This window comes from Scylla paramamosain, unplaced genomic scaffold (genome assembly GCF_035594125.1).
Source record: "Scylla paramamosain isolate STU-SP2022 unplaced genomic scaffold, ASM3559412v1 Contig8, whole genome shotgun sequence".
Classification (NCBI taxonomy): Eukaryota; Metazoa; Arthropoda; class Malacostraca; order Decapoda; family Portunidae; genus Scylla; species Scylla paramamosain.
The window spans coordinates 554,457-567,500 of record NW_026973673.1 but is presented as its reverse complement, the minus strand read 5'-3'; the positions used below and the strand labels follow the sequence as shown (position 1 = coordinate 567,500).

Genomic DNA, 13,044 nt, shown 5'->3' with positions numbered 1-13,044 from the left:
GAATGAGGTGAAAACACCTTTACGTGTGTGTCTTCCAGGATATGTATCTTATATGAGTAACAATAAAACGTCGCCCCATCGTGGTGGTACAGTGGTTATGGTGAAAAACTATTTAGCTCAGTCTACCCTGCGTGTTGACACTAGTACTGAGGATCAGGTGTGGCTCCAGTTTCGCTCACTGCCAGGAGTTGTTGTTGCGGCGTGTTATATCCCGCCGAGTGACTCTCCATATTTCTCCCATGATTCTTTTGCATCCATCCAAGACAAAGTGATAGAAAATGGAAATGAAAAGAAATATGTAATTATTGGTGACTTAAATGCAAGATTTGGAGAGTTTGTGCGTGAATTACCGATGCGTGCTGAGTTACCAGATTATTATGACTATTCTTACCCTCGCATTCCTGACCATGTCGACAGGCTTAATGATAATGCCTATGTTCTGGCCACTCTGTGTATAGACCATAAATTTGTTGTTGTTAATAATTTAAGAGTTAGAGAGAAAGAGTTTACAAGCAATGTAACATACAGGCAAGGTGATGTGTGGATATCGGAGCTGGATATATGCATGACATCAAGTAATATGGTTAACCATATTGATGAGTTTAGTGTACATCAGACAGATTTCCTACCCTCTGACCATGCTCCTGTTTCATTGCAATTATCAGTACCTGACATAGATATTAGTGATCTTTTCAACAGAGCTTGTCAGCTTGGTGAACATGCGATACTGAAACACTCAAACCACAATGCATTTGTAAAGAAACCAATTAATTGGCCATGTATTGATCAAGAGGCTTTTGTGGACAACATATCTAATACTAATGTAGACACCAATGTTTTTGATGTGAATGAGTTTGCCAAAAATGTAGCTGAAGTGTTATATGAGTGTTCTCAGGCAAGTCAAGGTAATGTTGTTGTTACTGATAACGTAACCAGAAATACAAACCGTTGGGATAGGATTCTACATGATCGTGATGATGCTAGAGTTTGGAAGGCCATTGACTGGAAGGGTAAATTTCAAAATAGACCTACTGTTCATGATTCTCCTACTGATGACGAATTTAAAACCTTTTTTGAGACTGTGACTGACCTTGATTTATTGGATGATTTTGAGGAGAACGATGTCCCTAATATTAACATTCCAGGGTTAGATGAGAGTATTACTACCGATGAAGTGACAGTACAGATTAAGAAAATGAAAGCAGATAAAGCTTGTGGTCCTGATGGAATAGCATCTGGTGTGTTCCAGCTACTCCCAGCAAACTGGATAGTCATTCTGACTGTGTTATTCAATTCTGTCTTCCTCTCTGCCAGTTACCCAGTGAGTTGGACCACAGCGAAGTTCTTTACAATATTTCTTTACAATATTTAAGAAAGGTAATAGGCAGGAAGCTAGAAATTATCGAGGAATCTCTGTGTTAAATAGCATTACCAAAGTTTACGATTTAATATTGTGTGAAAAGCTTCGGGCCTGGTTTATTCCTTATAGAGAACAAGCAGGAGCTCAGAAAGGACGAGGATGCACTGAACATATTGTAACTTTGCGACTGTTAACTGATTTTGCAAAGAAAAAGAAAAACACCCTATTTGTCACATTTGTCGATTTTTCCCAGGCTTACGATCTTGTAGCTAGACGAATTTTGTTTAAGATTTTACAGAGACTTGGTTGTGGTGGAGTCATGTTGGCTGCACTGATTGCTATGTACCGTGTCACCGACAGCATTCTTGGCACAGTAGTAATATCGGCCACAACTGGTGTACGCCAAGGGTCCCCCACTTCATGCCTCCTCTTTATATTATATGTTAATGACTTAATTAAACTTGTCAAAGAAAGTTGTGCACCAGAAGGTTTCCTCTCCTGGCTCCATCTACTGGTATTAATGGACGACACAGTCCTGTTAGCCACCTCTAGAGCAAGCATGTTAAGAAAACTAGAAACTTTAAAGCAATTTTGTGATAATTACGGGATGAAAATTAATGTTTCAAAGACTAAGTTTTTTGTAATTTGTGGAACTACGAGAGATGAAGAACCATTGAAGGTTGGTGAATTAGTAGTAGAGTCATGCAGCCAATATATATACCTGGGTTCCCCATTTACTTATGATGGTTGTGTCTCTTCTTCTGTCAAGGTTCATGCCAGTACTAAGATGGCTCATGTCAATAAATTCATTTGCTTTTTAAAGAAAAATAATGACATACCATTTGTTGTAAAGAAGAGAATATTTGATGCTGCACTAATGTCAGCCATACTGTACGGCTGTGAATCCTGGCTGAATGCTGATTTGAGGCCTATAACTAGACTTTACAACTTATGTATTAAACAATTGCTTTGTGTTAGAACAACAACCTGTAATGACATGTGTTATGTGGAATTGGGTTACCCTCCACTGAAAGACCTTGTGCTGAGCAGACAAAGAAAGTTTTTTAAAAAGATGTGGCAAGAAAGAGTGCATATGAATGATGACCCCTTGATCTTTGCTATTAAAACCACTCTTAATAATAGACTTAATACAAGATCTTTTATTTCTCAGTTAATTAACGACGACAGAAATTATATACATATTGCTATGGAAAAATTAAAGTGTGACATATCTGCCTCAGATTCCTCCAGGAGAGTAACATACAAAGCAATAAATCCCAGTCTATCGGTTCATGATATCTACACCCGCAAAAAGGGAATCAGAGAAGACCTAAGAATTAATTTCACAAGATTTCGGCTGTCGGCACACTGGTTAGCAGTTGAGGTGGGCAGGTGGAAAAGACGGGGGCGTGACCGCCTACCTCTAGAGGAGCGGCTGTGTCCCTGCGGACAAGTACAGACAGAAGTTCATGTCATCGAGCAATGTCCCCTCTCACAACACATCCGTGACACATATACATATTCTACACTACAGGAACTATTCAGTGGCTCCTTTGATAATACAAGACTATGCATTATTATAAGCTCAATCTTGAACTTATATTCCCACAATTTGTAACATATTTAGGTATTAGGGTTATGTAACATTAGTTGTCATATTGGTGACCTGTTTTCTTTTCTGTAATGAATAAGATTTATTATAGTACTGAGTTATGTTGGACTCATAAATTAATATTGTTATGTAATTATTACTGTAAGTGTAAGATGTTGTGGTCAATAAAACTATGAACTATGAACTATGTATGTGTGTGTGTGTGTGTAATAGTACCAATCTTATCACAGATTAATGGAGACGCTAGCTTCCCGGTGATGGTTTGGCTTCACGGAGGAAGGTTCACCCATGGCAGTGCCCAGGAGTACCCTCCTCAAGTCGTCCTGGACCACGACATCGTGCTGGTGGTGGTGCAGTATCGGCTGGGTGTCCTGGGTGGGTGGTGTATGGCGAGGTGGTGACTTCTCTCACACGCGGCGCGGCCTGTGTACTGCTCTTCTCACTGCTTCTCTCTCACTGTACAGGCTTCCTGTCTACCGAGGACTTGGCGATGCCTGCGAACTTGGGGCTCAAGGACCAGACCCTGGCGCTCCGGTGGGTGAAGACCAACATTCACCCCTTTGGCGGAGACAACATGCGGGTCACCATCTTCGGTGAGAGTGCCGGCAGCGCCGCCGCCCACTTCCTCATGTTCGTCCCGGAAGTTCAAGGTAGGACTCCTTTTGGACTTCACATTCGTTCTCATCACCTTTGTTTATACACACACACAATATATATATATATATATATATATATATATATATATATATATATATATATATATATATATATATATATATATATATATATATATATATATATATATATATATATATATATATATATATATATAATTTCAACCTTGTATATCCATTTGTTCACATATTTGCATGTAATGAGACAAGTTGTATTGTTTTGACAGATCTTTTTTCCAGTGCTATCATGCAGTCTGGAACAGCACTGACGTCCTTGACTATCAACAATAGTCCTCGCAAGGAGGCAATTGAAGTGGGTGGCAGCCTTGGGTGTCCCACAGATCAGGGCAGCAACACGCTCCTTCTGTGCCTGCAGGGGCTGGATGCAAAGGCTCTCTTTCCTCGTTACGAAAGCTCCAGAGTGAGTGGCACTCACTGTGCCAGGTGTCAGGACTACTTGCTCATTTAACTTGAACATTCAATTGTGGATATATTCAAATTACAGTTCTGAGGCCATTTAACTTGTACAGAGATGGGGCGTGCTACCGCTCACCTTCACGCCCTGAGTGGACGGCCGTTTCCTGCCGTGTCACCCTGCCCTGCTGATAAGTGAGGGGTGCAGCACCCAGGTGGACATCATATCAGGCATTACCAAAGACGACGGGGCTCTTTTCGCCTTGCGTAATTATCACCCAACTTACGTGGTTAAAAATCATGCTTCACTAACTAAAATGTCTGAGGGAATAATTACCTTCAAAATCTATTGTTTTGAAGATTTTTATTTTTCCAGCTGCATTGGCAAAGAAACAGTTACTGGAGGAGCTACAGCACAATTTTAGCATGGCCGGGTCTGCGTCCCTTCAGCTTGAGGGCAGGAGCGAGGACCCGGAGGCTGTAGCCCGCCAGCTGTACCTCCACTACTTGGGCACCACGCACGTCACCGAGGCGCACGCTGACGACTTCATGAGGGTGAGCACCAACACTGGAGCCTAAGCCTGTTTTTTGCTGCACATGTTCCGTAAACTTTGGATGTATTTGCAATGTGAAAATTACTTGTTTACATATATGACATAAAGATGAGAAGACACGGCTCTACGTGAGGGGATGTTACACCTTAACACTTGAGACAAGAGGATGCCGGCAGTGTTTTCACTGTTCATTCTTAAATTCGCGCCTATGTTACATCTTAAACATACAGAACTGCCAGCTGGTGTTCTGTACGGTGAACTTTTCCGTGATCATTCTGCTGTGATAAAAGCCTTGTAACCGTAATTGTTAGTGATTAGTGATGAATTATGAGGGAGCTTTAAAAACTAGACTCACGTATGAAGATGATAGGTGGAGATGAACAAGCATGTTGCATTCAGGGACTGTCACGTGTTGACCTGATGTATTCTTGCCGTTTCCCTTATTATCTCATGTTCGTAGTAGTAGTAGTAGTAGTAGTAGTAGTAGTAGTATAGTAGTTGGTTGGTGTGAACATTCTAATTCTTTTAGTTATCAAAATAATAATAATATATTATTTAAAAAAAATGAAGACATAATAATAAGTTATTATTATTGAAAATAACAAAAATAACTCTTAGTTATTATTCTTACTAGTCTTATTATATATAATTTTGACAGATGTTCACTGACCACTACTTCGCCGTGCCTCATGACCGCATCTCCGCCCACCACGCAGGGAAGATTTACCGCTACGAGCTGCAGCACTACGCCCAGCTCTCCTTCGGCCAACTGATCTGCCCTTCCTGCGACAACAAGTGTAAGCAATGCCTGGCCCACAACCTGCCCGAGGTACCGCGGCGTCAACACTGACACGAGGCGGTCAGTTCAGTGACGAATGTTTAGGCAGATGTTTTAAGAACACTGGCAAAGTAACTGGGGACTGGCACCTTTAGTGGGCTTTTTTCTGCCCTTTTATTGCCCTTGCTTGGAGCCACTCTTACATAACAGATCCTGATAATTGACCCAAAGAGTTTTGCTTGTAACATCATATCCCCTATGTCACTTCAAGGCAATGAATAACTTAGAGATTTTATAGACATCAAGGGTGTTTCTCGACTTAAATACTCATAAAAACAGAAGGTGCTTGGCATAGCCACTACCATTCCTAATGTTATCACCAGCGCTGTCGCCACCACCGCTATACGTAGCAACTATCACCAGCCTTCTTACCATCACCATCACCACTACCAACACCTCTTATTCTATACTATTAATACCCTGCATCACGACAAATTCCAGTCATTATTGCCATCACCACCATCTCATCGCTGCCATCATTTTTATTAGTAATAACACTGCATCCCTTTTCATCATTACTTAACATTTTAATTTATTTATACATAATTTGTGGTCTGAGATATAATCTTGTTGAAAAACTAAAACACAGCTGTGTCCGAGTCACTGTGAAGTGTGCCATGAGTCACTGTGATGTGTGCCATGAGTCACTGTGAAGTGTGCCATGAGTCACTGTGATGTGTGCCATGAGTCACTGTGAAGTGTGCCATGAGTCACTGTGATGTGTGCCATGAGTCACTGTGATGTGTGCCATGAGTCACTGTGATGTGTGCCATGAGTCACTGTGATGTGTGCCATGAGTCACTGTGATGTGTGCCATGAGTCACTGTGATGTGTGCCATGAGTCACTGTGATGTGTGCCATGAGTCACTGTGATGTGTGCCATGAGTCACTGTGAAGTGTGCCATGAGTCACTGTGAAGTGTGCCATGAGTCAGTGATGTGTGCCATGAGTCACTGTGAAGTGTGCCATGAGTCACTGTGATGTGTGCCATGAGTCACTACGGAGCTTTAAAAGAGGAGTGGCCAAATTTGAGGCTGAGGATAATGAAAGGAGGTAGGCAGTATGTTTCATGTGGGGAGTGCCACGTGTAGGCCTGACAGCTTCTTGCAGCTTCCCTTACTTTCTTATGTTGTTTTGTTCTGACATGAGTGAATCACATCTTCCTTTTCTTATCTTTTCCGTTCGGCGTTTCCCTCGAGTGAGTGGTTGGCGCGATGTACGAGCCTTGTCCTGTTGTTTCTGTCCCTTGAATCTTCCTCTGTGACTGCTATTGTTTGCAGTTCTAAAGCAATTCCTCCGCTCCATCTCCTTCTCTATCTTCCTTCCAGTTTTCTTCCCTTAACTGGTTTTCTCCAGGAATTTTTAATCGGTTTCTGATCGTCAATTCTGACAGGGGTGAGTCACGTAGACGATCTGTACTACTTGTTCCGCGGCGGCCCTCTCTTATCGCCACGAACAGCACCCCCACAGCGCCCCAAGGACTTAAAGCTGCCCGACGACCTCACCCTCAGGGACATCATCACGACTCTGTGGACCAACTTTGCTGCCACAGGGTGAGATGGAGGGCAGAGGTCCTGATTTCAGAAGTCTTTATGGAGGACTCTGAGTGCTTTAGAGTGGGCAAGATGATAAAGTATTGCTTATCAGTGCACTAACTTTACTGAGATGGAAGGTGGGACCCTTTTGTGGAGGAGACTGATAGTTTTAGAGGATAAGATGATAAAAGTAAGGCTTATCATTGTACCATTGCTGCATTAGAGGCTCTTCAGGAAGTGCTGATGTCAGGTAAGACTTATCAATGCTTCCATCAATTCACTGTGACACGGTGACACCAACAACAACGATAGTTTGCCCGTGTACTACATATCACTGCAAAAATTACCTCTTTACTGCATAGATTAGACAAGTGAGCTGGAGTTGGTGGTGGTGGGCAGTGGTGAGAGAACAGAATTAAGCAGGGGATCTTTATTTCTACAATGTTTTGATGGTGTTGAAAAGTTAGAGAAAAAGATCTGCTTTATCCTGCTATTTCTCACCACCACACTCCAATAATTACTTTTTGTATTACTCATCATTGCAGCAATAGTTTATTTTTGTATCACTCATCATTGCAATAATAATAAATCTTTGTATTACAGTAGTCTGTCTTTTATTACTCATCATTATAATTATAATTTTTCGTTATTTCCCACCAGGAACCCAACCCCTGATAGCTCTCTGGGCTTCACGTGGGAAGCCAGCACACCAGAGAACCTGCAGTACCTCTCCCTCACGCCCTCGCCCTTCACGAAGCCAGACGACCGCAAGGAGGTGAGGAATGCTGCTTACTTAATTATTTACTATGGAAAATGTATTAGGCACTGATATATTTCTATTCGTGTACTTATAAGCGTGTAAGGCGAACGCTTAGGACTTGTGTTGATGAGGGGGGAGGGAGTAACAGACCTTAGGGCTACAAAAAAAAAAAAAAAGGTAGAAAAAAAAAGGGTCACTGAAGGTGCCAGTTCCGGAAGAAGAGAGCAAGAAGAGTTATTCATAACTAAAGAAGTGTATGGAAACCTTATGTATTAGATAATTACATGGTCCATTTTCTATTTAAATTTTGACGTGGCAGAATTATTTACATAAAACTACATTTTTTTTTCTTTTTTTATTTATGAGTGTCGCTATTTGTGTTTTATAAATGTCACGCTCCGAGTATCTAGAGCGCATCCTTTGTCAAGCACTATCCATTTCACCCCCTCAGTAAGTGGTTCATGCAGGTTCTTTCTTTTCACACACACGTAAGTTCCACAACTCTCTTCCCATCCAGGAAAATCTGATGCTTCACCCGCACCTGGTGAAGGTGCCTCAGGGCGCCACGCACAGTTCACGTTATGAATTGTGATTTACCAACTCCTGACTAAATGCGAACAGTAACAAGCACCGCTTCCTAACAACATAACTTAGATATAACCACTTATATATATATATATATATATATATATATATATATATATATATATATATATATATATATATATATATATATATATATATATATATATATATATATATATATATATATAAGATAGGCCCTAACTCAGGGCAAACAAACGAAAAAAACGTTCACTGAGATGCCAGTCCGTAAAGAAAAAAAAAAAAAAAATTAAGGATAACTGTCTTGAAACCGAACACTTTCATTATTACCAAGCTCAGAGAAATGCTTAGGTGTTATGATGGAGTGATTATGAAGTGTTTTGAGGAGTTGTATGGCTTATGAGTTGTGATGTGGTGCAATTGTGAGGAGCTAAGGAGATAAACACCATCTGATTACTAAGAAAGTCGAGGGTGTAAAGCACTGCTGCGTCTGATTTACTCCAATAAAAATGGGTTGATTTGGTGTGAGGAGTCACTTCGAAGCAAGCAGAGGTGGCGGCAGTGGTGGGCGCGGAAGTGAAATATAGAAACAGTTTTTGAAGAGCCTGGTGACATTTCATGAGGTACCGGCGTGCTCGGAACTAAGGGTACCCGTGGAAAAGTGCCACGCAAACCTCGCGCGAACACACCCAGGACGTGTCCTGCCGCGGCGTGCATTAAACATCAAAGCGCCCTTTGCTCAGTGGTCACCTTTACCTGACCTAGCGTCGCCTCATAGCTGGGCGGGGGCGAGGGCGGGGGCGGAGGGAACCCAGCCCTCTTCCCTTCGCATTCCACCCTTAAAAAAAAAAAAAAAAAAAAAAACAAGCTGAAAACAAGGCAAGGATTAAGAGGAACACTGTGTGCACTTAGAAAGCTTAAGGGCGCGAAAAAAAAAAAGGAGGGAAAAGTAACGAGAGACGGCGCGTGCACTCAAGACTCAAAAGATAATGAAACAAGGAAGGGCCTGAGACAAGAGACAAGAGACAAGAGCTGTGGCCAATTGAATCTACACAAAAAAAAAAAAAATAAATAAGGTGAGATCACAATGGAAAGTACAAAGATCAAAAAGCAGCGACAAAGGAAATGTCGTTAGGGATATTTTGTGAAGTTACATTACTGTGTGTGTGTGTGTGTGAGAGAGAGAGAGAGAGAGAGAGAGAGAGAGAGAGAGAGAGAGAGAGAGAGAGAGAGAGAGAGAGAGAGAGAGAGAGAGTCCACACCAAGGCTCACTTGCAAAACATAGGAAAATCACGACCCTACGTAGATAAAAGAAAAAAAAAAGAATAAAAGGAAAGAAAATCAAATTGTAAAAAAAAAAAAATCGGAGGACAACACCATACATACATACGGCAAAAAGAATAAAATAAATAGAATAAAAAATAAATAAATAAATAAAAACAAGTGCAAATAAATCTAAAGATAAATAAAAGGAAAAAAAAGCAAACAAAACACACCCAAAAATAAACCCTGCGATTTACACACAAGTATATAAGAATATAAGAACATAAGAAAATAAGCGAAGCTACAAGAAGCCGTCAGTCAGAGGTGCTCTGGCCAAAGGGAAGAAAAAAACAACAAAAAAAAAAAAGAAAAAGAAAAAAAAAGTTTTAAAAGTTGGTGGCATCAACATCTGGAGAGTCATACGACACATTTTTAGTGTCCAGGAAGCTGTATTCCTCATAGCCTAACTTAAACCAACTGAGGGCGGAGCAACACATGTACTAGTGTCCACGAATGTGCCCACAATCTAGCCTAACCCATCCTAACCTGACAGCTGAGCAACACACCAGCTTATAGTCTCCACGAACCAGTGCTGCTCGCAACCTAACCTTACCTAACCTAACCCAACACGAGAGAGAAGTAACACATCTACATCTAGTCTCCACTAACCTGTACTGCTCGCAACCTGACCTAACCTCCACGAACCACTGCTCGCAACCTCCTTCTAACAGTGTGTGTGGTTGAGTGGCTGTGTGCTATGTGGCTCTATCTTTGTGGCTGTGCTGTTTGGCTGTGTTGAACGGCGGCTTCTGTTGCTGCTGCTGCCGCTACTACTACTACTCGTGTTGCAATGTTTAAAATAAAAACTATCACAGAGAATCCAGAAACACAAGCGTGTGGCCAGTACAGCAGTTATCCGTGTGTGTGTGTGTGTGTGTGTGTGTATGTGTGTGTGTTTCCAGAACTGTGCATTTAGGTCACTTGATCTGTGACAGTTAGAAAAAAAATACTATCCCTGCGGGAAGCACTCAGAGATTATAAATTACGATGCCCATAAAGTCTAATAATCTTGACAAATCTTTCAGATGCTCAAACAGGTATATATATATATATATATAGAGAGAGAGAGAGAGAGAGAGAGAGAGAGAGAGAGAGAGAGAGAGAGAGAGAGAGAGAGAGAGAGAGAGAGAGAGAGAGAGAGAGAGAGAGAGAGAGAGAGAGAGAGAGAGAGAGAGGGTAATGAATCAGAAGTGAGACATGTATGAACCAGGAATAAAACATGAATGAGGGAGGAGTTTAAGCAGAGGTGACGCAGGAGTGAGACAGTACAGGGCAGTGGCGCAGAAATGGCGGGGGTGTAGACAGGGTAAGGTAGGGTTAGTCTGAAATGGAGACGAGGCAGGAGATAAGCAGGAAAGGAGGACAGATGGACGCAGGAGAGTGGCAGCATCAGACAGTAGTAGTACCTCTTCCTCTTTTTCCTTAGCTAATACTCCTGGCAAACCGCACTGCGCTGCACACCAGGCACTGAGTATATGGTGGTCTTCATATTATTAAGTGGACGCCGTATTTTTTTTTTTTTTTTATGTAGGAAGGACACTGGCCAAGGGCAACAAAAATCAATAAAAAAATATGCCCACTGAAATGCCAGTCCCATAAAAGGGCCAAAGCAGTGGTCAAAAATTGGTGGATAAGTGTCTTGAAACCTCCCTCTTGAAGGAATTCAAGTCATAGGAAGGTGGAAATACAGAAGCAGGCAGGGAGTTCCAGAGTTTACCAGAGAAAGGGATGAATGATTGAGAATACTGGTTAACTCTTGCGTTAGAGAGGCGGACAGAATAGGGGTGAGAGAAAGAAGAAAGTCTTGTGCCGCGAGGCCGCGGAAGGAGGGGAAGCATTCAGTTAGCAAGATCAGAAGAGCAGTTAGCATGAAAATAGCGGTAGAAGACAGCTAGATATGCAACATTGCGGCGGTGAGAGAGAGGCTGAAGACAGTCAGTTGGAAGTAATCAGTAACCTCTCCCTCTTCCTTCTCTTCCCCGGGTACATCTTCACCAGAGACATGGAGACCAACACTCATGTAATACGACAGGGATGGGGCAACGTGAATAGGAATGGACGGAACGTGGGGCAACAGTCCCTCGCCACTCACGCGGTGTGCTGTCCTGCCCCCTCCCTGGAATGTCAACAGTAATTAAGAACCACAAAATATCACAAGCAATTCAGCAGAATTTTCTCCAAGCTGTTGGATTCGACGTCGTCTACGTGGTCGATCATAATTAACTCTTTGACTGGTAATGACAGGCACTTGTTACTTCATTTCAGTAACCCTTCATGATTTAACTCTGGAAAGTGTCAAACTACAAGCAGTAGAAAGTCTGAAATGCTGTGTCACTCCTTTAGATGTCATTGGTGTGTCTCCAGATCACATATTCATCTAGAGTGGTAGATGAATGGAATGGACTCAGTAATCAGATTGTTAGTGCTGAATCATTAGGGAGCTTTAAAAGATCAGACAAATTTATGGATGGAGATGATAAATGGAAATAGGCAGATGTGTTTCATACAGGGACCGCCATGTGTAGGCCTGATGGCTTCTCGCAACTTCCCTGATTTTATTTTGCTTTTATGTTCTCATTTACAAAAGATGTGGACATACCATTTCAGTATAACCTACAATGACCTAACCTATCATTTGCTTGAACTTGAAGAGATGGCAAAGATGTTAAATGGTTTAAACTGAATATGCTAAAATATGAGAAAATAAGCCACTTGTGAATGAAGCAGCGCAAAGCAGTGAAGGAGATTTTCTCGTGAACCAGTGAGGAGACGCCTGGAGGTGTGTACGAGATGTCTTTGAGGAGAGAGTCTGGTGTACAGTGACATAAAATTTAGCCACCTAGCTTATATTCAGGCTGGATTGTGTTAAGATGAGCTAGGTTAGATTATATTGTTTTAGCTTAGTTTAGATTACATTGTTTTAGCTTAGTTATCTTAACCTAGATTAGATAACTTAGGTTAGTTTGGTATGACACATCAGTTTAATTTAGTTTATTTTAAATCGTGTTACCCAAGCTAGATTTGGATTATATAGATTCAAAGAGGGCAACTTAGAAACTAAGGTGGCTGGTCTTCCATGTCATTCCGAGTGTTTACTAAGAACTAAAAATGATAAGAAGAAAAGAAGATAAATGCACTTAAGCGCCTGTTCACTGTTCCCTCCCCGACACCTGACGCGACCCCATCTTTCATAATGCACTGCAGGTTGTCCTAAAGGGGATGAAGTAACACTTGTGAGCACGCTGTTCCAAGGAAGGTCAAGTAACAAGACGATAAAGTAACAGGTTGTGCATTTTTTCTGGTTCCTCATCATTATCCACAAAATATTTACATACTAATCCCAAAACATACATCACCGCCAGAATAGAAACTACTGCCATAAAATATCAAGGTGTCGACAGAATACATAA

General features: G+C 41.6%; 1 protein-coding gene across 1 annotated transcript; it reads left to right on the top strand.

Moving 5' to 3' along the window:
- The first annotated feature begins 3,934 nt into the window (after window positions 1–3,934).
- Window positions 3,935–8,403, top strand: LOC135096877 (bile salt-activated lipase-like). The gene is made up of 6 exons (XM_063998641.1): window positions 3,935–4,327; window positions 4,437–4,615; window positions 5,273–5,411; window positions 6,846–7,005; window positions 7,648–7,762; window positions 8,265–8,403. The coding sequence occupies exons 2-6, from the start codon at window positions 4,487–4,489 to the stop codon at window positions 8,337–8,339; spliced, it is 618 nt and encodes a 205-aa protein (XP_063854711.1). The 5' UTR covers window positions 3,935–4,327; window positions 4,437–4,486; the 3' UTR covers window positions 8,340–8,403.
- The last annotated feature ends 4,641 nt before the right edge of the window (window positions 8,404–13,044 follow it).